At 49.7% G+C, this 24,680-nt stretch overlaps 1 protein-coding gene and 1 long non-coding RNA gene across 2 annotated transcripts in view; one reads left to right on the top strand and one right to left on the bottom strand.

Annotated features, from left to right (window-relative positions):
* The window catches only part of LOC147348182 (uncharacterized), a 32,260-nt gene extending 17,341 nt beyond the window's left edge, over window positions 1-14,919 (bottom strand). The window contains exon 1 of the long non-coding RNA XR_015151095.1: window positions 14,381-14,919. This is a non-coding gene — a long non-coding RNA (uncharacterized LOC147348182). The remainder of the gene's footprint in view (window positions 1-14,380) is intronic.
* On the top strand, window positions 9,886-23,516 carry CAV3 (caveolin 3). Its single transcript, XM_086366607.1, has 2 exons — window positions 9,886-10,223; window positions 22,786-23,516. The coding sequence occupies exons 1-2, from the start codon at window positions 10,110-10,112 to the stop codon at window positions 23,125-23,127; spliced, it is 456 nt and encodes a 151-aa protein (XP_086222733.1). The 5' UTR covers window positions 9,886-10,109; the 3' UTR covers window positions 23,128-23,516.
* The last annotated feature ends 1,164 nt before the right edge of the window (window positions 23,517-24,680 follow it).

Genomic DNA, 24,680 nt, shown 5'->3' with positions numbered 1-24,680 from the left:
TGTCAAGATCCTTTCTGGGGACTTCCCTGGTGGTTCAGTGGCTGAGACTCCATGCTCCCAAAGCAAGGGGCCCGGGTTTGATCCCTGGTTGGGGAATTAGATCCCATATGCCATAACTAAGCATTGGCATGCCGCAACTAAAGACCTCGCATGCCTCAGTGAAGATCAAAGATCCCATGTGCCGTGACTAAGACCCAGCACAGCTAAATAGATAGATAGATATTTTTTTAAAAGATCCTTTCTCATTGTAAATGTGCATCTTGTCACTCCTTTTGTCTGAGTTCTTAAAAGATGTATAGTGTTTCCCATAAAAGACCAGCCACAGCTAAACAATTTCACAAGGACTCTGGGCTTTCGTCCACAGTCAGTCAGTGCCCTTCTACTCACAAAAGCCATTGTAGCCCACATCAGTTTAATACTGAACTTGGCCCTTTCCTCCAAAGCTCATGATGATAGGCACGCTAGGATATGTGAAGCTTTATGAAGACAGTGAGGGGTCACAGGGAGAAGACCCAGCTGACAGCAATCATCCTCAAACCCCTGTCATGGACTCCTTTTCCCCCTGAGTCTCTCTCCCTGGCCCCAGTCACCAGGCGGCCCCGTGGCTGTGCCTTCGCCCTCCCTACTGGTTCTGAAACTGGGAACCACTGACCCCCACGTTCACGGCAGCACTGTTTACAACTGCCAAGTTACGAAAGCAACCTAAGTGTCCAACAGCAAAGAGATGAAGAAGAAACATGATTTTATATATATATATATATATATATATATATATAAAATACAAACACACAATGGAATACTACTCAGCCATTAAAAAGAATAAAACTTTGCCATTTACAACATGGTGGACTTGGAGAGTACTATGCTAAGTGCAAGAAGTTAAACACAAATACTGTATGATATCACTTATTTGTGGAAGCTAAAAAGTGTAACAGACTAGTGAATATAACAGAGAAGAGAGTCATAGATTCAGAGAAGAAACTAGTGGTTGCCAGTGGAGGGGCTGCATGGGGGGAGGGGACTAAGAGGTGCAAACCATTGGCTGTAAGATAAGATCGAGTTTAAGGATATACTGTGTGACACGGGGAGTATAGCCAACATCTTGCAATAAATGTAAATGGAAAGTAACCTTTAAAAGTTGTATTAAAATAATAAATACATATGTATTAAAATATGTAAAAAAAGTAAGACTGGGACTCACCGAGAGTAGAGCTCTGAAAATGACTGATGCCAGGTTCTAAACTAGAGATGCCGACATAACTGGTCTGTGTGTGGCCGGCACGTTGACTCTTCACAGTCCAGGAGCACTCCAGCCCTAGACCAAGTTGGCCCAGTCCCTCTTCACTTTGGGTAAGCTGTTTAGCTCCATACGCAAGCTTGAGCACCCCTCTCCTCTGCGAGGCAGTAGGGCCTGTGATCAGTTTTCCACAGTCCCTACCATTCCTTATCCAACCCCACACTGAAGCTGAGTTTCCCTCACTTAGTCACTAATGTTTTCCCTGTCAATTTCCCAATAGCTAAAAAATAAATAAATAAAAGGTATATGTCTTGTCCCCAGGTCTACCCAAAGAGAGAGCACCAGCAAAGCCCTGTGTTTCCTCCACCTGGGCTGGTTTGCTCACTTCTCTTGAGGGCATTTAAATCTGTGACCCTGGCACTGTCTTCATTTCAGGAAGGATGAAATGTCCTTCATGTCATCATCATTCCTGTCATAGGGGAGAAAACTAGGGCTCACAGTCATACAACTGTTAGATCCTCTTAATTTAACTCAGAAGTCCAGGCTCTTAAGATCTACAGGATTCTGCAGTCTCCAGAGGAGCTGTGTTGGTACCCTACACTATTCCCTGAGAGCTCTGGCTGTTGGAAAATCCCTCCTTCTATGGGATTCAAATCACTTTTCAGCTCAAATATAATGTTCATATAAAAAGAAAGGGAAGGAAGGAGAGCCTGGGGTCCAGATGCTTTTTGGCTGACCAGTAGGTTCTGTTCAGCTAGGGACCAGCAGTGTCTCTGCTATCTGGAGAGACCGCCCTGGGGTATGGGGCCCCAGAATGCCCAGAGTCAATGCTGAGGGCTCAAAAGGAACCTAGGTGCTTATTCGCCAACAGGCAAGAAGTAATGGGTCCCTAGAGACCAGACATATAGGGTTGGAGGCAGCAATCAGGACAGAGTGGAGGCGAGAGCCTGGAACACAGGCTCTGATTTGGAGCTGAGGTTGAAGGGATGCACTTTGAAGATGGGAGCAGGGGTTTCAAATCAAAAAACACATGTGGCTTCTAGAAGCTAGAGAAGGCAAAAAAGGAAAGTCTCCCCTAGATCCTCCAGAAGGAGCACTGGACAGTTAACCACTTGATTGGAGGACTTCTGACCTCAAGAAATGTAAGAGAGAAATTTGTTATATTAAAAAGCACAAGTTGTGCTCATCTGTTACAGCAGCAAAAGGAAATTAACACCGTTAAAGGTTTGGACCCTTCCACCTTGGAAGTTGCCTACGGCCGCATAACAAAGCACCACTAACAGACTGGCTTACACTACAGAAGTGTATTGTCCTACAGTTCAGGAAGCAACAAGTCTGAGATCAAGATGCCTGCGGGCTCACATCCCTCTGAGGGCACAGGGAAAAAGCCACTCCCGGCCATGCTCCTAGCTTCTGCTAGATTCCTGCCTTGTAGTAGCATGACTCCTAGCGTCACATCACATCGTCCCTGTGTGCACATCTGTCCCTGGGTCCACATTTCCTTTTGACAAGGACACAGTCATTCAGGATGAGGGCCCACCCTACTGAGCTTATTTTAACCCGGTCATCTGCAAAGACTCTATTTCTAAATAAGGTCACATTCACAGGTACTGACGGCGATGACTTCCATCTCTCTTAGGGGCACACAGTCCAACCTATACACAATATTACTCCTAAAATCTGCCTCCTTTAAATATACGCCGTGCTGCTGAGCCCATTGAAACTGCCCAGGAGCAGAGACCAGCTGCTTGGGGACAGTGTCCAACCACAACTCCCTGTAGTTCATCACAGTCCATGAGGCGTGGGGTGCTGTGGTCCCCCAACATCCCCTACAGGCAGCAGATACCTCCAGGTAAGGACCGTGTGGCCCCTTCCTCCTACAGCCTTCAGCCCCCCCTGCTACCTGTCTCATGTCACCTGAGGCTGGGCCCTGCATTGGTCACTGTTTTTCTCATCTGCCTCCCAGGGGAAACATGCAGCTGGCCATCTCTGCTCCTAACTTCTCCGCTGCATCCTCAGCACCATTGAAGAGCCACACCCCCGGTAAGCATTTGCTGAGATGATGCATTCCTCATCTGTGGTTCCCATCCATCCGCTGAGTCCTACAAACACACCAGCACCAAGTCACTCTGTGGTGACTGAAGAAATGGTCCCAGAGAAGCTTCCCTACATACAGAGACGCTGAGCTTGCCCGGTTTTTCGGCATGTGGGATCTTAGGTATTGGAAGTGCAGAGACTTAACCCCATGCAGCATGTGGGATCTTAGGTATTGGAAGTGCAGAGACTTAACCACTGAACCACCAGGGAAGTCCCTAGCCTGGTTTTAAACACTGTTTGTGAGGTGGGGGCATCCTCTGAATGATCAGGGCTCTCGGGGTGCAGCTGGCCTCCTAAGCTCAAGTGAAAATTAAACTGGGACTTCCCTGGTGGTCCAGTGGCTAAGAATCTGCCTGCCAATGCAGAAGACATGGGTTTGATTCCTGGTCCAGGAAGATTCCCCAAGCTGTGGGGCAACTAGGCCCGTGCACCACAGTTACTAAGCCCCTGCTCTAGAGCCCACGAGCAACTACTGAAGTTTGTGCACCCAAAGCCTGTGCTTCTCAGCAACAGGAGCCACCACCACGAGAAGCCTGCACGCTGCAAAGAAGAACAGCCCTGGCTTGCTGCAACTAGAGAAAGCCTGCACGCAGCAATGCAGACCCAGCACAACTAAAAACAAATAAATAAATACAAAGAAAATTAAACCGGAGTGGATTCTTTTGAAGCTGAGACCCGATCTGACAGCAAAGTTCTCCCTTAAGAGTAACACTGAAAGTGAAAGGGTTAGTTATTCAGTCGTGTCTGACTCTGTGACGCAGTGGGCTGTGGCCCACCAAGCTCCTCCATCCATGGAGTTCTCCAGGCAAGAATACTGGAGTGGGTAGCCATTCCCTTCTCCAGGGGATCTTCCCGACCTAGGAATCCAACCCAGGTCTCCTGCACTGCAGGCAGACTCTTTACCATCTGAGCTACCAGGGAGCCTATCAACTATCATTAGCAAGAGGGCTTACAACAATCCAGGCACTGGGCTTAATGAAGCCAGAATCAGCCACTTATTCACCCATCATTGAGACCACCCAGAATCAATCTCATCCTTAAGCCTTCAGGGATTTGAGTGAAGTTCTTCTGTTTTTCCCTACTGAGACTCCTCTTCTCCAACCCCAAATTGTTCTTTCTCATTAAGACATGTTTCAAGCTCTTGCCCCATCTTACTCTCTTACTCACCCTCTCCAGATATAATCCAGTTTTCTAAGGCCCTAAACAATGTTCCAAGTGTAGTCTGACCAGGGAGGAGTTAGGTAGATAGCCACCTCCATTGTTCTAGGTGATATATCTCTTTTAATGCATCCTAAGATCACAGCGCCATTTTTGGAATCTATTCCAAAAATCTCCAAGGTCTCTGGTAGGAATCAGGTACCATAAGCTGCTACAAAGACATGACGTTGTAATTCCCGTGCTATAGCAGAGTAAACTGAAGCTTGGAGAGGAGTGACCTGCTGGTGAGCATCTGTCCAGTTACTCAGGGTTCTCCTGTCTCCAAACCTCAAGTTCTCCCCTCCTTTAACCAAGACATTTTGGTCTCTCAGTTTCTTCATCTGAAAAATGCAGAAACTGGATCTCTCCCAGCTCTGGCATGCTCTGACTTGTCTTCTAAATGCAGAGTCCAAAAGCCAAAGGGTGAACAGAACAAAGAAGCCTTGCGCCTAGATCTAAAACTCCCAAGAGAAACAAAAAAGCTCCCTTTTCTACTCCTCATCCCAGCCTCACCTACTTTGGAAACTTGGGATTAAGTGATGCATGCTGTTGGTTAATGGTAGTTCTAAATTTGACAGTCAAGCCTCTGGGCTGCAGCAGTACAACGTTCTTGGCAAGTCAGCCCACATCATCTCTCCTATTTCTTCCCTGTTCTCACTCCACAAAAGTATGTCTCACTGCACATCCCATTTTCAAAATATTTTTTCCTCTCACTCCCGTAGCAAGCCAAATAACACTCTCCCAAAATGCCTTTAAAACAAGAACACAGAGTCCTCCCTAAGCCCCAGGTGCAAAATGGATTTCGGAAAGCCGCTCTTCTTCTGGCCCTGTGTTCTCACGCCAGGAGCACTGCCCCAGGGCTGTCTCAAAAGCTTCATCCTTCACTATGTTCTCAGTAACATCTTCTCCCTGGGTACGTGTGCCCGCTGGTGCCCCACCTGTTTTTCTCCTGGTGAGAGAGGCACAGAGTCACAATGTAAGGAACACAGTGGGTGTCACCATCCACATGCGACAGGTGAGAACTCAGCACAGAGGAGACAGGGGGCTGAGCCAAGATCAAGGAGCTGGTTAGTGCTGGTGCTGAGAAAAGACCAAGTGTCCTTTCTACTACAGTGTGTCTGGAAACAGGATTGCCACCATGAAATGAGGGACAGATCTCTGTCCCTGATATCTACCTCTTTCCAGTCTGCCTCTCTGATTCCAATCACCCTCTGTCCAAGAGCCAGCTGAAGAGCCACCACCTGCAGGAAGTGCTTCCTGGGCGCCTCAGCCCATACACCCTGCTTCCTCTGAAATCCAAAAAGTGCTTCAGCTCCCCGCTACCTCGGCCCTTAGCACTGATGACTGGCTCAAGGCAGTGACCGCTTTCCACGACCAACGAGCCAACTTCCACAAACCTAGGGTGCGTTGGCCTGGCACCAGCACACGGGGAACCTCCACCAACAGCACTTGCTGTCACTACTGTTATCACTCAGTGTTCCAGCTGCTGTGACTGCGAGACCAGCTACCCCCAAATTTAGTGACACAGGAAAAGTCTTCTGCTCATGGACTCTGGTTTAGATATTCAGCGCACAGACAGAACAGCTTGTGTCTGTTCCATGAAGCCTGGGCTTGAGCTGGAAGGCATGAAGGTTTAAGGGTGCCTTGAAATCTAGGAACTAGAGTTATCCAAAGTCTCCCTCGCTCACACGTCTAGCAGTCGATGCTGGCTGATGGCTGGGAGCCTTGGTTCCTTTGCCTGTGATCTCTCCCCATGAGCTAGCCTGGGCTTCCTCACAGTGTGACATCCAACTTCCAAGGGCAAGAGTCCAGGAAGGAGAGACCCTGGAAGCTGTATCCTTCTTACAGCCTGGCTCCAAAGTCAGAGAGAATAGTGTTGCGAGACTCTGGGAGTCAATCTTGGTGGAAGGAGTGTCAGTACCATTGTAAGAGCATAGATGAGGCCACCTTTGAAAAAATAGAACCCCTAAAAAAAAAGAAAGAAAGAAAAATACTATCTCTATAATCCTTACTATTATCTTTTATCATCACTTCTCCTTTAGGATAGGTCTCCTTCAGATGGCTCCTCCATCCCTTCTGACCATACAGCTGCCCCAGCTTTTAACCAGATATATCTGGTCCTGCGGTGGACAAAGCTCAAGCTCAGGCTCAGATTCCCGCCACAGCCCATACGAACACAAGCAGCACTAACCTTCGTCCTAATTTCTTTGCAGGAGGAGGTGTATATATATCCCTAGGACCTGGTCCCAAGCAGGAGGATGAAAAAAAAAAAAAATGTAATTCCTAAGAGATTTCAGGACAGAATTTTCTAGTTGCTAACAATTTTTGCTAGTCATACTGTGTAGGCCGAAACTGTACTCAGCTAAATATCTACACTTCCTGGCGTCATTTGCCAAGGCAGATGGTTAGTGAGAAATAAACGGTTGTCATGAGGGACCTCCTGGAAAGTTTTCTAATGAAGTTGACTTGGCTGATGGATGCATTTTCCTACCCTGCCCGTTCCTCATTCTTCTTGTCTAGACTCAGACATGATGGCTGGAAGGGTAGCATCCTTCTTGTGCCTACGAGGTAGCTTTGAGACTAGAACAGAAAGATGGAAGGCTGGTGCCTGATGACATCATGGAGCCACCACAGTAGTTCTAAAGTATCTATTTGCATTAAGCAAAAGAGAAAAAAAGAAAGCCCCTATCTTGGATGCCTTATTTTGTATCTTTACTATTTGTATCCAAATACAGTTATTGAGCCGCCCCTCCTGACCTTGACCTCACACACTAGTAAAGTAATGCTCAAAATTCTCCAACCCAGGCTTCAGCAATACATGAACCGTGAACTTCCAGATGATCAAGCTGGTTTTAGAAACGGCAGAGGAACCAGAGATCAAATTGCCAACATCTGCTGGATCATTGAAAAAGCAAGAGAGTTCCAGAAAAACATCTATTTCTGCTTTATTGTCTATGCCAAAGCCTTTGACTGTGTGGATCACACTAAACTGTGGAAAATTCTGAAAGAGATGGGAATACCAGACCACCTGACCTGCCTCTTGAGAAATCTATATGCAGGTCAGGAAGCAACAGTTAGAACTGGACATGGAACAACAGACTGGTTCCAAATAGGAAAAGGAGTATGTCAAGGCTGTATGTTGTCACCCTGCTTATTTAACTTACATGCAGAGTACATCATGAGAAACGCTGGGCTGGAAGAAGCACAAGCTGGAATCAAGATTGCCGGGAGAAATATCAATAACCTCAGATATGCAGATGACACCACCCTTATGGCAGAAAGTGAAGAGGAACTAAAAAACCTCTTGATGACAGTGAAAGAGGAGAGTGAAAAAGTTGGCTTAAAGCCCAACATTCAGAAAACTAAGATCATGGCATCTGGTCCCATCACTTCATGGCAAATAGATGGGGAACCGTAGAAACAGTGTCAGACTTTATTTTGGAGGGCTCCAAAATCACTGTAGATGGTGACTGCAGCCATGAAATTAAAAGACGCTTACTCCTTGGAAGGAAAGTTATGACCAACCCAGATAGCATATTCAAAAGCAGAGACATTACTTTGCCAACAAAGATCCATCTAGTCAAGGCTATGGTTTTTCCAGTGGTCATGTATGGATGTGAGAGTTGGACTGTGAAGAAAGCTGAGTGCCGAAGAATTGATGCTTTTGAACTGTGGTGTTGGAGAAGACTCTTGAGAGTCCCTTGGACTGCAAGGAGATCCAACCAGTCTATCCTAAAGGAGATCAGTCCTGGGTGTTCATTGGAAGGACTGAAGCTGAGGCTGAAACTCCAGTACTTTGGCCACCTCATGCAAAGAGTTGACTCATTGGAAAAGACCCTGATGCTGGGAGGGACTGGGGGCAGGAGGAGAAGGGGACGACAGAGGATGAGATGGCTGGATGGCATCACTGACTCGATGGACATGAGTTTGGGTAAACTCCAGGAGTTGGTGATGGACAGGGAGGCCTGGCGTGCTGCGATTCATGGGGTCGCAAAGAGTCAGACACGACTGAGCGACTGAACTGAACTGAACTGAACAGTTACTGATAAGAGTCTTTTTATCACCACCAGCTTTTAGATTAGTCTTCCTGCTTCAAACCTCACCCGGCTCCAATCAAATCTTCCTTACATGTGAATCTGTTAAAGACTCTTTTCTGCTATGAAGTCTTCACTGGCTTCCCAGCACTTCTAGACAAATTTGTACTCTTCAGTATGACATTTGAGATTCTTCACACCCAGACCGGAATCAAGATTTATCCCCTCCCTCACCCCTCAGACAACATGTGCTCAAGCCACTACACAATTCTCAGCATTCTGGCTCACAGTAGTCCTCTGATACAACTTCCCTACCTGAAATGTTCTGTGTGGTAAACACCTTAAGTGGCTAAAGCCACTTACTTCAGGAAGTCTTCCCTGATGTCCAGAGTAAGCCATTGCCTCCCATGGGCTTCTAAGACAAGTTCTTTGTAAATAACTCAAATCTGCAGTATTTGCCACAAATTATTACAATTACTTATTTTTCTGATCAGTCTGTCGCCTAAGGCTGTGGGCTCCCCAGAAGGCAGGGACAGAGCCTTACTGGTCTGTTTATCCTAGCTCTTGGCAAATTTTGAGATGAGTTGGTGGGTGATAAATGAATGCACAGACCCTACCACCTGAGGACTCAGAGTCTTCATCCTTCATGCGGCAGGGGCCTTGGGTCATGGCTAGGCTGAAGAAGGATGCAGGGAAACTGACCAGACACCTAAAAGAGGTGCTTGCCAGATGCTCGTGCTGTGCTTGGGGTCCATGGATAGCCTGAAGCTGTCCCTGGGGACAGGGCAAAGGGCAGGGTGAATATGGACTCCACGTCCCTTCCACATGTATCAAAAGGCAAAGGAGGGTGGGCAACCCCATGAGTGGCCTCCTTCCCATCTTACCCTCCCCCAGCCCCAATCCACGCTGCAGTCCATCAATCCCCATCCAGGGGAAACCCCAGAGATGGGAAAACCTCAGCCCTGCTTTGGGCCACCAAACCATAGGGCAGGTGCCAACTGCTCCAAAGAGAATCCCCACCAGAGACCAATTTCATTCTAAAGCCCTTCCCCCCACAAGCTCATCTCGTCTCCACAAGGCTGAGCAGAGCCCCGATTGGTACTATTATGGACCCATTTTACAAGTGGGGATGTGGTGCCCAGATAGGCTAGTTGTATCCAAGCTCACGCAGCCAGCAAGAAGCCAAGCTAGGGGCAAAAATACAAGTACCAGGGCTGCACAGCAGCCGCTGACTGCGGTGGCATCAGGGGATGCCAGGCCCTTGACTCACTCGTGAGGCCCAGCTCCCACGCAGCCCCCTTTAAGGAGTGCTGGGTCTTCCAGCAGGGCTCCAGTCTTAATTTTAGCTTGGAGGCTTGCCACTGGACGCTTCAGCCAGCGGCAGGCTGAAGTTATGCGGGACAGCTGTCAGCCGGCATGCTGGGTGGGGCCTATTTAGCCAGCAGGGGCACAAGTCTGGGGACATTGGTGTCTGTGCCCCAGGTCTTTTCAGCCCCGCTGGCCACACGGCTCCCATCTCCTCCCGTGGGTCCCCTGGCTCCACGATGATGGCCGAGGAGCACACAGACCTGGAGGCCCAGATCGTCAAGGACATTCACTTCAAGGAGATCGATCTGGTGAACCGGGACCCTAAGAACATCAACGAGGACATAGTGAAGGTAGGCTTGAGGGCCTGCCCTGGTGCTGCCTGCCCGAGGGTGTGGGTTTGGGTGCTAGATGGGAGTGGGCTCTGCTCCAGGGCCATCGGCTTCCCTGTTCCTCCCTGGCTTCTCCAAATACCCGCTCTGAAACCAGCTTGTACCCCCAGAGAACCTTTAGTGTAAACAAGAGCAAAGAATCAGTCACACATACAGGACCATCCACCAGGGCGGGAGAGGCGAGTTGCAAAGGAAGCTCCTTACAACTCTGCCACTATTCCCATCTGCTCCTGGCGTTCAGCCGGGAACAGACAAGGTGGCCAAGTCGGGCCCTTTCTGTGCCAGGGGCATTCTGCGGTCTCCACAGTGGGCCTGGGATTAATCCCCAGAAGGCAGCTTCCAGCAGGGCTCCTGGCCCCTCACAGGGGGCCCAGCTTCCCCAGGGCACCACTGAACACCCACTTCCCCAGGCTGGGGGGCTATGACCAGCACTCATGTCTGCTCCCAGCCTGACGCCAGTGTCCAGTGGCCAGGGCAGGGCAGAGGCCCTCAGAGGGCACCAGGGCCCTTGAAAGGGGATCTCAGATGAGGGTTACCCTGCCTTCAGGGAGTCTCCCCCATGGCTGTGCCTGAGTCAGGCCTCTTTCCTTGCCCACATGCCACCAGCAGCCTGGCTGCCTCCAGGCCCACACCTCAGTCCAACCTCCACCCGATAGCCACAGGCATCTTACTACAGCAGAATTCCTGGGAGCAGGGTGCCCAACCACAAGCATCAGAGTCACTGGAAAGGCCTTTAAAAGGGCACGTGAAGGGGCCTCTAGGGTCCTCTGAATACATCAGAAACACAGACCAGCCCCGCCCAGTAGAAACATAATGTGACCCATTATACAATTACTCTATGTCACTTTAAATTTTCTAGCAGTCATGAGTTTAAAAAGGAAAAACAAACAGGTGAAGTTAATTTTCACAATATTTTTCATTGAACTCTATGTATCTAGATTTCATAAAATGTAGAGCTGAAAATTGATTCACAAGCCCAAACTGTTCCAAACATTCTTAAAGTTTCCCAGTCACAGGATAGACTATCAATTTTTACATTTTAAGTAAAATTAAACATGATGTAGAATTCTTCAGTTGCACTCACCATAGGTCAAATACTCATACATATCTCAAGGCTACTGGGTTAGACAGCGTGGTTAAGGGCTTGTTCTAAGCACCGCCCTGCATTGTCACCTTCAGCAGGATACCTCCCAAGCTGGCTGAGTCTAACTTTTTCCCATGGCTTCTGAACCCCAGCATAATCTGGCCCCCACCTTCCTCTTCTGCCTCCAGCCCCCATGTCAGGAGCCAGTCACAGGAACCAGAACATACTCCTGTGTCTGCCAGGAGTGCCTGCTTCCTCTTCTCCATGTGGTGTAGGCCCCACTCAGCCATTGAGACCTGATTTAAACATCACCTCCTCCAGGAAGCCTTCCCTGACTGCCCCAGGAAATCAGGAGCTCCTTCCTCTGTGACCCCACTTCACGCAGGCCATTTCTCTGTAACAGTTTACATTATGCTATTATTGTATTTATAAGCATCATTTGTGGTGGAGATAGTATAATCACAACACAGCTTGGAAAGTTCAGCAAAATTAGGGAATGAGTTTTCCAAACTGAAAAGCACTATAAAAACGTTAAGTAGTATTTGTCACGGTTTGGGCAGTGTGATCTAGAGGGAATGGCCCCAGACTTGACGCTAACAGATCTGGTTTCAAATCCAGACTCGTCTACCTAAAAACAATGACACCAGACCCTCTGCAAAATGTTCATAATTTACCCACCCCCATCCCGACGGGGTAAATGGATCTCAGAGCAGCACTGTGCAATAGAAATAGACCATGAGGATTACATGAGATAAGGGATTTGAAAGTGCCTAATAGAGTCCCTGGCACAAAGCAAGGGTGTGCAAATGTGAGCTGATAGGAGCCAGGAGCCTGGAGGGCAAAAGAACTAAGCCAGGGCCAGCACGGATGCCCAGGCTCTGCTCTGGTGGTCCCTTGCCAGCTGCTGGGATGGAGAAGAGGATCCCAGGGAGAAGGCGGTTTCTGAAGGATTCCTGCAGCAGGTGACAAGTGGAGAGAAGCTCAAGGGTCCCAGTGAGCCAGGAGTGAGCCGGCTCCAGGCCCAGACTGTAATTCTCGGGAGGGATGGCAGTGGCTACACTGGTGCAACTGCTTATGTTGCCTCTTGGGGACTAGAAGCTATCCTCACTGGAGGCACTGAGCCACAGAAAACCATCCCTCCAAGGTGAAGCAAAAGGCCCACAAACATTCCTGTTGGGAGTGAAATGAAAGTCGCTCAGTTGTGTCTGACTCTTTGTGACCCCATGGACTATACAGGCCATGGAATTCTCCAGGCCAGAATACTGGAGTGGGTAGCCTTTCCCTTCTCCAGGGGATCTTCCCAACCCAGGGATCGAACCCAGGTCTCCCGCACTGCAGGTGGATTCTTTACCAGCTGAGCCACAAGGGAAGTATACTGAGGATAAGCTGATCTGGGAACTTATTTGACTTTTTCTTTCCTTTTTAATGAGTAAGAGATGAAAATGTTTGGAAATTTACAACAGGGATTATAAACCAGAATAAGCTTAAATACCACAGAAAGATTCAAGGAGACTTCAGGTTGGAGTAATGGGCTGTGAAACAATAAAGGAAAGGAAGAAACAGGGGAGAATGTGGCTAGAAGAGAGGGGTCTACCTGAACAGACTGGCCTTCGGGTCATCTGGATGTCCTTCATCAACCGGGCAAAGGACAGGGATGAGGGGAACAGACTTGGAGAGAAAGAGAAACAAGGCGAGGCCAAGAAGGCTGGGGATGCCCGCGGGCACGGAGGGCAAGTAAGATGCCAGAATAAACTGGGCTACAGAGACCCATGCCTGGCCCCATCCTGACACTAACTTGCTATGTGACTCTGGGCAAATCCCTTTCCCTCTCTGGGCTTCAGTCCCTAGTGTAGACAGAGGCCAAGTGGAAAAAAGTGAAAGTTGCTCAGTCGAGTCTAGCTCTTTGCAACCCTATGGACTATATAGCCCAACAGGCTCCTCTGCCCATGGAATTCTCCACGCAAGAATACTGGAGTGGGTTGCCATTTCCTTCTCCAGGGTAACTTCCAGACACAGGGATCGAACCTGGGTCTCCTCCATTACAGGCAAATTATTTACTGTCTGAGCCATCAGGGAAGCCCCGAGTGGAAAGAAGGGAGACCCATTCCCTTACCGGTGCTGCTGAGTTTTCACACAGTAAAGCCAACAGTGGAGAACAGGAGAGGCACTCACTGGGTCCATGGACTTGACCCTCAGGAGAAGGAGGTGCTCCCTTTGGATTTCCAGAGTTAAACTTCACTGAACTTCACTGAGCAAGGCCTGGTGTTGCCCTTGAACCCAGGATGGAAATGAGTGCCAAGGGCAGAGGGAGAGCCCTGCACAGCCCAATAGACTTGACTGTAGGCTCCATGCTCTGGGGTGGGGCTGGGCAGAGGGGAGGCTGCCCCATTGCCTTTGCCCCCCTGACCACCACCATTCACAGAACATCAGTGCCACCAATCACTGCCTGCTCTGTGCCAGGCACCGCGCTGTCGCTGAGATGGCGATGAGCAAGTCAGACCCACTGTCTGTGAGCCCTGTGCCAGGCTCTGGGGCAGGAAATGAGGGCCGGTGGTCCAGTGCTCCAGCTGGCCAGCTAGGACACCGTTCCCTTCAGACTCAAACTGCAAAGCCTCCAGCCCCTCCCCCATGCACTTCTGCAGGACCCCAGCCCCACCCCCACTGTCTGCCTGTTATTTGAGAAGGGTCTCAGGACTCTCATTGACAACTCACGCTTAGGCAGCCGGGCCCTGGAGCAGGACGTCTGACCCCTGTGTCAGGCAGGTCATTTGGTTTCTGTTTTCAGCCTCTCTCTGAAAACCCTTCAAACAGACCTGATCCCAGCCCGTCACACCAGTTCCCACCTACCTCCAACCCATATCTGCCACACACGCCTTCCTCCCCCAGTAAAACACACAAACACCACCTTCTGCCGCTGAGCTCAAGCTAAGAAGTACCTAGAGAACCCAACAGCTCCCTCTTCCCCCCAGTTCTCCAAAATCTGCTTTCAGTGTGGACCCACCTGGACACCCTATTGCATGAAGATGTGACTAACCTGGTGCTTCCTCTTGAGAAGAATCCAACCCAACAGAAGATGAGGCTACATTGATAAGAATGTACAGGAGGAGGTGGTAAACACCATAAATCAGCCATCAGTTGAAGGGTCACGGGAGGTTAAGAGAGGAAGGCACTCGCAAAATCAAGAGCCAGCTTCATGGGGAGGTGGTATCCAAGCTGCATAAATAACGAGGAACATGTAAAATGTGGAAAGGGGACATCAGGCTTTCCAAGAAGAGGGAATGAAATAAGCAGAGGCCACAACATGGAGCAGGATGTTGGGCAGCATCAGCAAAGGTGAGGCCTGGTCCTATATCCATGGCAGACATCACCAATGGATCACAGCACATTTCCAGGAAGCCATGGGCCATAGGCTTGGCCGAGCTGGCACACAGGTGAAACCTCTTCGTTACACTGTCTGCAGGAGAACAACAGGATTAGAAATGCCTGCATTTATGGGAGAGAAGGCAGAAGGGGCAGGATGATGCTGAATTAGGAAAGGTCATAATCTGCCAGGCATTCCACACTGGCAACTCCTTCATTTGAAAACTTTTCATCTTGCCCCCCCGGCAAGTACCTCTAAGAAGGGCTACCCTGGACTAACTCACACTGAGGTATTTGTAACTTCGTGTTGTGGGGGCTCCTGTGTTACGAACTAGAATTTTTAAAAACGTGGTCCACTTTCTTGGGGGCACTTGTTAAAATGCAGACTTCCAGGCCCTGCCACCAGTCAATGTTTTGTGCTTTCAAGAGCTAGCCAGTCCTCTTCGTCTAACAGAAGACACGCCTGGAGTCCAGAGTCGTCACCAGTTTTCCTTAAAGATGCACAGTATCAGTTGTGTGACAAACCATCCTAAAACTCGATGGCTTAAAGCAACAGCCCTTCGAGGCTCTCTCAGTTCTGTGGGTTGACTGGACTTGACGGGGCAGGTCTCAGTGGCAGCATCTCCTCTGCCACATCCTGCTGGTGGAGCAAGGCACAAGGTGAGCCCAGAATGAGACTGTGCCCAGACAGAAGCCCTGACAGGCATCACTAATTGGGGGTCATTTTTGGAGATTAGCTAACGTCCCTGGAGAAGCTGGTGCACAGCCAAGCCTAGAAGTCAAGCCAAGGCAATTCCTACTCCTCTCCAGTCCACCACACCAACCTCACAAAGGCAGAAACTAAGGGGCCAGGGAGAGGATGGAAGAGATGGGCAAGGGCAGGGCTCACTAAGATCTGAAGGGGACTCCTCTGACAGGACCCTTCTCTCCTCCCTGATGCCCACTGTTATCTGAGTCTCTTCATAGCTCCTTCGTCTGTGCCCTTAGCTTCAGGCCAGGTGCCCCAGCCGCCCCGCCCCGTAGGATGATCTGGACCCCAAACTCCCACTAGTACTTGGCCCCCTCCTCCCACTCCTAGAACCGACCTGTGCTTCATCCTTGCCTCACCTCTGGCTAAGGAACTAGGTCCTGCAATGACCCTCGTCAGGGAGATGGCAGGAGAAATTGAGGTCCAAGGTTTGATGTGGGTTCCACCCCCTGCTTGTGCCTTATAGGCTGGGTGGAATACTGGATATAAGACAAATGGCCCAACCTGACACCTACAAGGGCCAAATTTTGGCCGTACTATGGTCATCCCAGATGGTACAGAATTCTACTGCTGTTATTATCAATTATAACACAGGAAGCAAAGCTTTGCCATTTTCCGGCTACTCTGTAGCCATCGCTGCATCTTAGCTTCCTGCTTTAGAGGTCAGTGCTGCTCAGGCTGTCTGGGGGAAGGGCCCGTTTTATTGTTATTATTCCAATCTGTTGTACACCAATAGTTTGCAAAAGTCAATCAAAATTAACTACTAGAGAGATGCAGTGAAAAATAGGTATTGACGATGTAAAATCCAATTTTTATTATTATTCGAATCAACAGACATACAATTACTTGATGAAATAACTATTTCTAAACTGCCAGCTCTCAGCTTGTGGACTTACCTTGTTGGGAGGAGCACACTGACCGGACCACCCTTTGAGTAGCTAGATAATAGGTGACAAAATAGGTGACCAAGATCCCACAAAGCTAAGGCACTCCTTCGGATCTTAACTTTAAAACTAATTCCGTGTCACTAGGGATGTTGGCCCAATCCTCTTGGTAGTGTCAAAACCCACAAACAAAAAATCAAACAAAAAAAGGGGGCCCAGAGAGGGAAGGCCCCAGACCTCAAATCACACAGTAACTCAGTGGTCAAGTAGAGACCCGACCCAGACGGCCATCCCCCTGCCTAGAGCCATTTCCCCCACCCACGGAGAGCCTGTCTGAATCCTGCAGGGCCCTGCATGCACAAAGACTGAGTCACACAGGAATGAGGGGGGAGGCATTTTTGACTGGGCGGGGGGGGGGGGGGGCGGATTGGGGGATGGCTGCTGGCCTCCCTCGCATCCTTGGGCAGCGCCCAGCCCAGCTCCCCTGCACCTTCCCTGCCCTCCTGGAGATGGCAGGAGCCCTGCTGGCCAATTCCAGTGAATCAACTAGCTCTCTTGCTGTTCCAAAAATAAATACGCCAGAGAAGGGGACACCAGCTAAATGAGCCGCCACTTTCTCTCCGTCCCAGCCCCTCCTCCAGCTGCACACCCAGCCCTCCAGCTCTGCCCACGGACTTAGCCCCTACCCCACCCTCCCAGAAAAAGCCATCTCCCCTCCACTTCCGGAAACGAATTAAGAAATGAAGTCACCGTGTGCTTCTGATACACTGGCACGTCTGCCTAGAGCTGCCTGAGCTGGGCTTTATAAATATCTTCCCAAAGTAGTATGGTGATCAGAGCGGTCTCAGCCCTGGTTAAGGGAACGGCTGCCTCCTCCCAGGATGGCCCGTCTCTCTGGGAGCATGATTTCAGGTTCACAGACAACAGAGAGGGTGCCCTGGGCACAGTGCCAGAAGGCGATTACTAAAAAGAATTCAAATTTCAGCAACAACAGCTTCTGCCTTCTGCCAAAAAAAAAAAAAAAACAAGGATGATCATTAAAAGACATCATAGAGAGGTTCTTGGCGGTAGGATTATTACCATAAGCAGAGAAGGAGGGAAAAGAGGAATCCATCCATCTTATGGACATGTGCACACACTCATTTACGACCAGGTAGGCTGGAGAATCATTGCACTTATAATCTGGGGTACCAAGAAATTTTCTGAGATAAATTTTCACAGGAACTTTAGAGCAGCTGAACAAATGATTTTGTCACTCAGATCAGAACAGATCAGTCGCTCAGTCGTGTCCGACTTTTTGTGACCCCATGAATCGCAGCACACCAGGCCTCCCTGTCCATCACCAACGCCCAGAGTTCACTCTGACTCACGTCCATCAAGTCAGTGATGCCATCCAGCCATCTCATCCTCTGTTGTTCCCTTCTCCTCCTGCCCCCAATCCCTCCCAGCATCAGAGTCTTTTCCAATGAGTCAACTCTTCACATGAGGTGGCCAAAGTACTGGAGTTTCAGCTTTAGCATCATTCCTTCCAAAGAAATCCCAGGGCTGATCTCCTTCAGAATGGACTGGTTGGATCTCCTTGCAGTCCAAGGGACTCTCAAGAGTCTTCTCCAACACCACAGTTCAAAAGCATCAATTCTTCGGCGCTCAGCCTTCTTCACAGTCCAACTCTCACATCCATACGTGACCACTGGAAAAACCATAGCCTTGACTAGACGGACCTTTGTTGGCAAAGTAATGTCTCTGCTTTTGCATATGCTATCTAGGTTGGTCATAACTTTCCTTCCAAGGAGTAAGAGTCTTTTAATTTCATGGCTGCAGTCACCATCTGCAGTGATTTTGTCACTGGGTACCTACTATGCGCCATGTACTGTACTAAGCATTGCCCAGGAGGATGTGCCTAGCACAGTCCTGTGACTCTTCCTTAGAACTGTGTATCCCAACTCACAGATGACCCCGCCCTGCCTCCTCCCCTCTAAGCTGAGTGACAGGTGCATCTAGGCATCCTGATTCTACCCTGAGCTCTTCACACAGCCCCAGCCAGGGTCAGACCCATATGTGCCTAGCACAAAGGCGGTATTGAATAAGTATTTGTTTGGCTGAGTGGACGGATAGGTATGAATGGGTGGATGAGGATGGACAGATGGATGAGAGGACAGATAGATGACAGGTAGATGGATATGAATGGATGGATGCATATGGGTGGACTGATGGATCCATGGGAGAATAGACAAGATAGATGAATGGGTAGATGAACAAATGCTGGGGACAGATGGACAGAAAAGAACTATGTCTGTTCTTCATAACAAGGTTGTAAAAAATAGCAAACCCATTTTACAGATCAGAAAATGAAGCTCAAAGAGGTTAAGTTATTGCCAAAGTCACTCATCAGATCAGCAGGTGTGCAAATCCACCTTTGGGACCCTGGCTCCTGTTGAAGAAAGCACTCTAACAGCCACTAGCAGCTAACAGTTAGTTAGTGATGAGGATCCTGTACCAGGCAATATGCTGGGTATTTACCTGTCTTAACTTATTCAATGCTCTGATAAACCTAATGAGATCAATCTAAGAAAACGAGGCATAGGAAAGCTGAGACGCTTGTTGAAGGTCACAGGGCCAGTAAGAGACACAGCTGGATGCAAACCTCAAAAGTACGAGTTGGTCAGGGCCCCTTCCACCCTCAGAGGCCAGACACAGATAATCAAATGCTGCTGAATGGAGGAATATGCTGAAATACATGAACAAAGCCAGCTGGGCTGCAGAGGGGCAGGGGAATTGCTGACTGCTTGGAGTAGAGTGGGTGGCTGCAAAGAAGGGGCCAGGGGCCCTGCCCCTGGGCAGGTCTCTCTGGCCGACTAGGACCAGATCTTAGAGGGAACAGTCTCCCTCCCTGACAGCCAGTGTCTGCCTCAGTGTCTGACCCTGGCTGGGGCAGTGTGAAGAGCTCAGAGTAGAATCAGGATGCCTAGATGCGTCTGTCGCTCAGCTTGAAGGGGAGGAGGCAGGGTGGGGTCATCTGTGAGTTGGAGTCCACGATCCCCAGGAAGAGTCACAGGAAGGGGAGGCCCCAGGCACTGAACAGGACAGAGGTGGAAGGCAGGGAGCACACCTCCACCCAAAGGCCTCCCTCTGCTGCCACGTTCCTAGGACTGCAGCAGGACCCAGAGCCCAGCCCAGGCACTAAGAGGCATCAGGCACAGGGGTCATGGCCACGATAGGGAAGGGGCTGGCTGCGGAGGTCAGAATCCCTCAGCTGGCAGGATCCAGGCCTTGGGGATTTGGCTGAAACTCCACAATTTTAGTGTGTGTACCCAGGGCAAAGCTGGAATGCTCCCCTGGGGCCTATACTCCTCAGCTTCTGGGATCTCGACTCCCCTTAGAAACAGCAGCTCTGGATTTCTGCCCATATAAACTGGATGTGGAAAGATACCAGTTATTTCCACTCACTCTCCAAATCCATGGGACATTCCCCAACCAACTTGGGCCTTCTTTTCCAAAGGTCCAGCACTAGATCTAGAGACTGGAGACTCCTGCATCTCTAACTCCAAATCTCCCACCAGCTACCACCTCCTAGAAGCCCTCCAGGAATCAGTGCTCTCTTTTGGAGGAGATGAGGACCATATTCATAGTTTTCCTTCCAGCCCTTCCCTTCCATCCAGAGGGCTGGCTGTATGAGAGGTTAAGTGATCTCCACTAAGCCCCAAGAAGAGAAGACTGGAAGCTGAGATTCACAAGTGGATCCTAAAAGGCCCTGACTCCCCAAGTCAACTTGTGCACATCGCCTGCAGCCTGAAATCTCATCCTGTGAATTTTGCTCCCCAATCAACATATCACCCCAAGTGTCGGGCTGCATCCTCGGCTGTCTCCAGGGGGACCCAGGGATCTGAGGCCTGGCCCGGGAGCTCAGAATCCAGCCACGTGAGAAAAACAGGACTCAACAATGGACATACAATATGGTCATGTCCACTCCCCACCCCTCAGAACATTTACACTGGAAAGAAAAGCATCAGAGCAATAATAATTTTAGTATTACTAGTAGAGAAATGCAAACTGGAAATGCATGTGTTTTGTTTTTCCTACTCCCTTAATTCTCTGCAAGGTGGCTATGTTATAAGGAAAAGTAATTTTAATAATAACTTTATTCATAGAGAGGATCTCCTTTCCCCTCAAAAGTGGGAAAAGGGTCTGCATGGGAGACTGCGGTTTGAGCTCACTGGCCCGACTCCCCACCCTCCAGTTAGTCTGATTCATTTGTGCATTCATTCAACCAACTGCTGTTAAAGCAGCCCAGGAACACACTGCCTCTCATTTTATAGACAAGACAGCTAACGCTCAGTGCTGCTAAATGACATCACACAGGAGAAAGCAGCATGATGCTGCTTAAGGCACAGTAGGGACTCACGAAAGGTTAGTGAAGTGACTTGGCCGAAAGCAATCTTTATTTTTTCCCACTTACCAACTGGGGCCTCAGTCACCATTTCAGTGGGATGTGTGAGCAGGATTTTCTTGAGTGTCCACCTTCTTTCCAGATGCAAGGGAGGGACAGGAAGGAGACTTCCCTGGTGAGCCAGGTTAAGACTCCACACCTCCAATGCAGGGGGTGCAGGTTTGATTCCTGGTCAGGGAAGTTAAAAGCCCAAATGCCATGCGGTACAGCCAAAAAGATTTTTAAAAAGAAAAAGAAAGGACCGAGTAGGCAGCATGAGAGGAAAAGTCTGAGGCTGCTCAGGACCAGGGCAGAGAGAACAATGCTGCACTCCCGAGGTGCTGCACTCCCGAGGTGCAGCACTCAGAATCCAGACGCCTCCACCAGCCAGGACAACACAGTCCTCACCTCACCACCGGCCAGATCCTGAAACAGCTCAGACCAGTGCACCTCCTCTAGCCTCCTCCATCACCCCGGACAAGGCTGGACCCAGCGATGCTTCCCAGCTGGCCTCTCCCCCAGGCATCCTCACTCCCACCCCAACACCCACCCCAGTCATGTCAGCCAGGATGAGCTACTCAAAAGTCAGACCAGAGATGCAGAGAGCAGACTGGTGGTTTCCAGAGGCGAGCAGGGAGGAGGTGAAATGCGTGAAGGGGGTCAAAAGGTGCCAACCTCCAGTTACAAGATGAATGAGTCCTAAGGATGTAGAGCACAGCATGGTGACTACAATGCATGGTGAATAATAGTGTATTGCACATGTAAAAGCTGCTGAGAGTAAGTCATAAAAGTTCTGATCACATGCACACAAAGATGTTAACTATGTTAACTATACTCAGTGTGGTGATCATTTCCTGAAATATAAAAATCGAATCACTATGTTGAACACCTAAAACTAACTTAATGTATCAATTATACCTCAACTGAAAAAAAAAAAAAAAGCTACAATCCAGCCAAGCCACTCCCTGTGCAAAAGCCCTCACTCAGAGGCTGCTCTCTGCACAATGCCTGCCTCATCTGGCCTCTCCAGCCTCCCTCTGGCCATCGTGGGCCTGTGCTCGGCCTTCCAGAAGGCCTGTAACTCCCCGAGAGAGCACACTATCTATCCCACTAGGTCCCAGCAGTTGGTGCCCCAAACACTTTTCCAGCCCACACCTCCACCCACCACCTGGCTACCACCAGGAATCAGCTTAGCTAGATATCACCTCCTCCAGGAAGCTTTATCCCCAGGCTGAGTTAAACGTCACCCTGTGGATGCACATGGCCTCTGTCCTTCCCATAAATACCAGAGAACTGGCCTTGTTCTCTCTGTGGCCGTAAAGTCCAGGAGGGCAGGAACCTTCACCTGCTTGCCATCCTATCAGCAGGCACCCAGTAAATCTTTGCAGGATTACTGCCATTCCAATTCCCTGCTGCTGCTACTGCTGCTAAGTCACTTCAGTCGTGTCCGACTCTGTGTGACCCCATAGACATCAGCCCACCAGGCTCTCCTGCCCCTGGGATTCTCCAGGCAAGAACACTGGAGTGGGTTGCCATTTCCTTCTCCAATGCATGAAAGTGAAAAAGTGCAAGTGAAGTCGCTCAGTCGTGTCCGACTCTTAGCAACCCCATGGACTGCAGCCTTCCAGGCTCCTCCATCCATGGGATTTTCCAGGCAAGAGTACTGGAGTGGGGTGCCATTGCCTTCTCCGTCCAATTCCCTAGGATCATAAAATAATAGAATTTCAGAGTCTCCTGGCCAGCCTGGAACTTACAGTTTAAATCAGTCAACTCCTTGGAGCCTCTTCTCCCCCCATAAAAGAGAGGACTGGACCAGCTCTTATGCCTCACAACTCTAGGACAACACCAGCCATCACCTGGGAGCTGGTCAGAAATGCAGAGTCTCAGGCCCCAGCTGGACTCACAGGGGTCTGAAGTCCTGTGGGTGTGGCCCAGGCACCAGCTTTAACAGGCCACTCAGGGGGTTCTGACCCTTAATAGGTGATGCTGTGACTTGAGGATTCCCCCTCCTGCCCCTGCAGGTGGATTTTGAAGACGTGATCGCGGAGCCCGTGGGCACCTACAGCTTTGACGGCGTGTGGAAGGTGAGCTACACCACCTTCACTGTCTCCAAGTACTGGTGCTACCGCCTGCTGTCCACACTGCTGGGCGTCCCACTGGCCCTGCTCTGGGGCTTCCTGTTCGCCTGCATCTCCTTCTGCCACATCTGGGCAGTGGTGCCCTGCATCAAGAGCTACCTGATCGAGATCCAGTGCATCAGTCACATCTACTCGCTCTGCATCCGCACCTTCTGCAACCCACTCTTCGCCGCCCTGGGCCAGGTCTGCAGCAACATCAAGGTGATGCTGCGGAAGGAAGTGTGAGGCCGGGCGGGGGGTTGATGGGGCAGCAGGGCAGGGGAGCCTACTGCTCGTGGGGCTGCTGGTGGGCTCTTTCTCCTTGGGGACCACTGCCGCCCCCCAAGATGGGAGGATGCAGAGTAGGAAAACCAGAAAGAAAAGACAGTCCACCACGGAAGCACAGTGGGCTTCCCTCTGCCCCCTGCCATACCACGATGCCCCTGTGACTGGGCGCCAGAGAAGATCATTTGCTAAGAGGCAGCTACTGCAAATCTTTGCATTCACTTGTACTGTAACAGCATAAACCGGCCCACAGTTCCCACCCGGGACACCCTACCCCTGCCCCAGGAAACCACCAGTGACTGCTGGCATTAGGAGGGTGGCTCCAATAAAGGGTTTCGGTTGCATCTGGAGAAGGCTGTTTTTCATCTGTCCACTCTGTGGGCACATGCCCTGATCAGCTCCAAAAATAGGTTTCACTGCCCTGAGAAGCAGAAGGGTCAAGCTGGCTAACCCGTCTCTCAGCCAAATGCAAGAACCAGAGTTTGGTTTCTCTTGGGATTCTTGTTCACTGGTATCTGCTCCCACTGCGTTCCTTGGGAGATTATTCCCCATCAACTTCTGTTGCCCCTGGGCCAGCCAGGGGTTACTCACAGAAGGAAATAGCCCCTGGGCACCACTAAAAGCAGGGCCTGGGTTCAAACCTCCCTTTTGGCTCAGATGCTGAGCCCCTGGCATCGCCTCCTGGCATGTACACCCTCAGCCCCAAGGGATGCGATGAGGGCATAGGGTCCAATTTGTTCACATGTGGACCAAATAAAAGGCAATGGAAAAGGCATGGTCCACCTCCTGCCCACCTAGCCTCAGCAGGAAAAAAAAAATCAGAAAACCAGAAATCTTTCATTCTTTAGGGATGCTTTCCCCAAGTGTGTTATCTAGAGCTAAGTCCTCGGAAAATGCAGGGGGCAGCTTTTACACTTAAACTTGTTTGGAAAATGTATTATATTTCTCTCAGAGATTTTCAATAGACATTAGAATGTTAAAGGCTCTGACAAGTCCTGCAGTAAAGAAAGCTATTTAGGCTCCAATCCTATTTGATCCCCCCGCTCCTTTTTTTTTTTTCATGCAACGCCTATAAGTCTCATGAAATTCAGGTTCCAAAGTACTTTTCATGTTTTCAGAGGTGCCACCTCACTGGCACCTGGCCACGAGCCCAAGGGACCTGGGGGTGATGTGGTGGAGGGGGCCACACCTGCAAGGGAGGCAGGGCAGAAGCAGCCTCCATTCTATCCTTGCCTCCCCTCCTAGTTGGTCTCAACTTTATCGTCCACGAAATGATCTCTAAAGTCCATTTTAGCTCTTTTTACCTGCTTTTGTTTTTTCGAGTATCTTAGTATGAAAATCTCAAACACAGAGGAATGTTGAAAATGTCTGCCGTGAACAACTATCTACCCACCATCTAGGCTCTAGAATTCAGGTGTTACTGCTCCGCCTTCAACACGTTCCTACTCATCTTTCATCTGCCAATCTCCCCTTTCTTTTGCATTTTTAAAGAAGCTGCAGATATCGGTATATTT

The sequence above is a fragment of the Bos grunniens genome, chromosome 22 (genome assembly GCF_055505025.1).
Source record: "Bos grunniens cultivar Pamir isolate PY7600 chromosome 22, Bosgru_T2T1.0, whole genome shotgun sequence".
Classification (NCBI taxonomy): Eukaryota; Metazoa; Chordata; class Mammalia; order Artiodactyla; family Bovidae; genus Bos; species Bos grunniens.
Note: the sequence above shows the minus strand (reverse complement) of the source record. Positions and strands in the feature narration are given on the sequence as shown.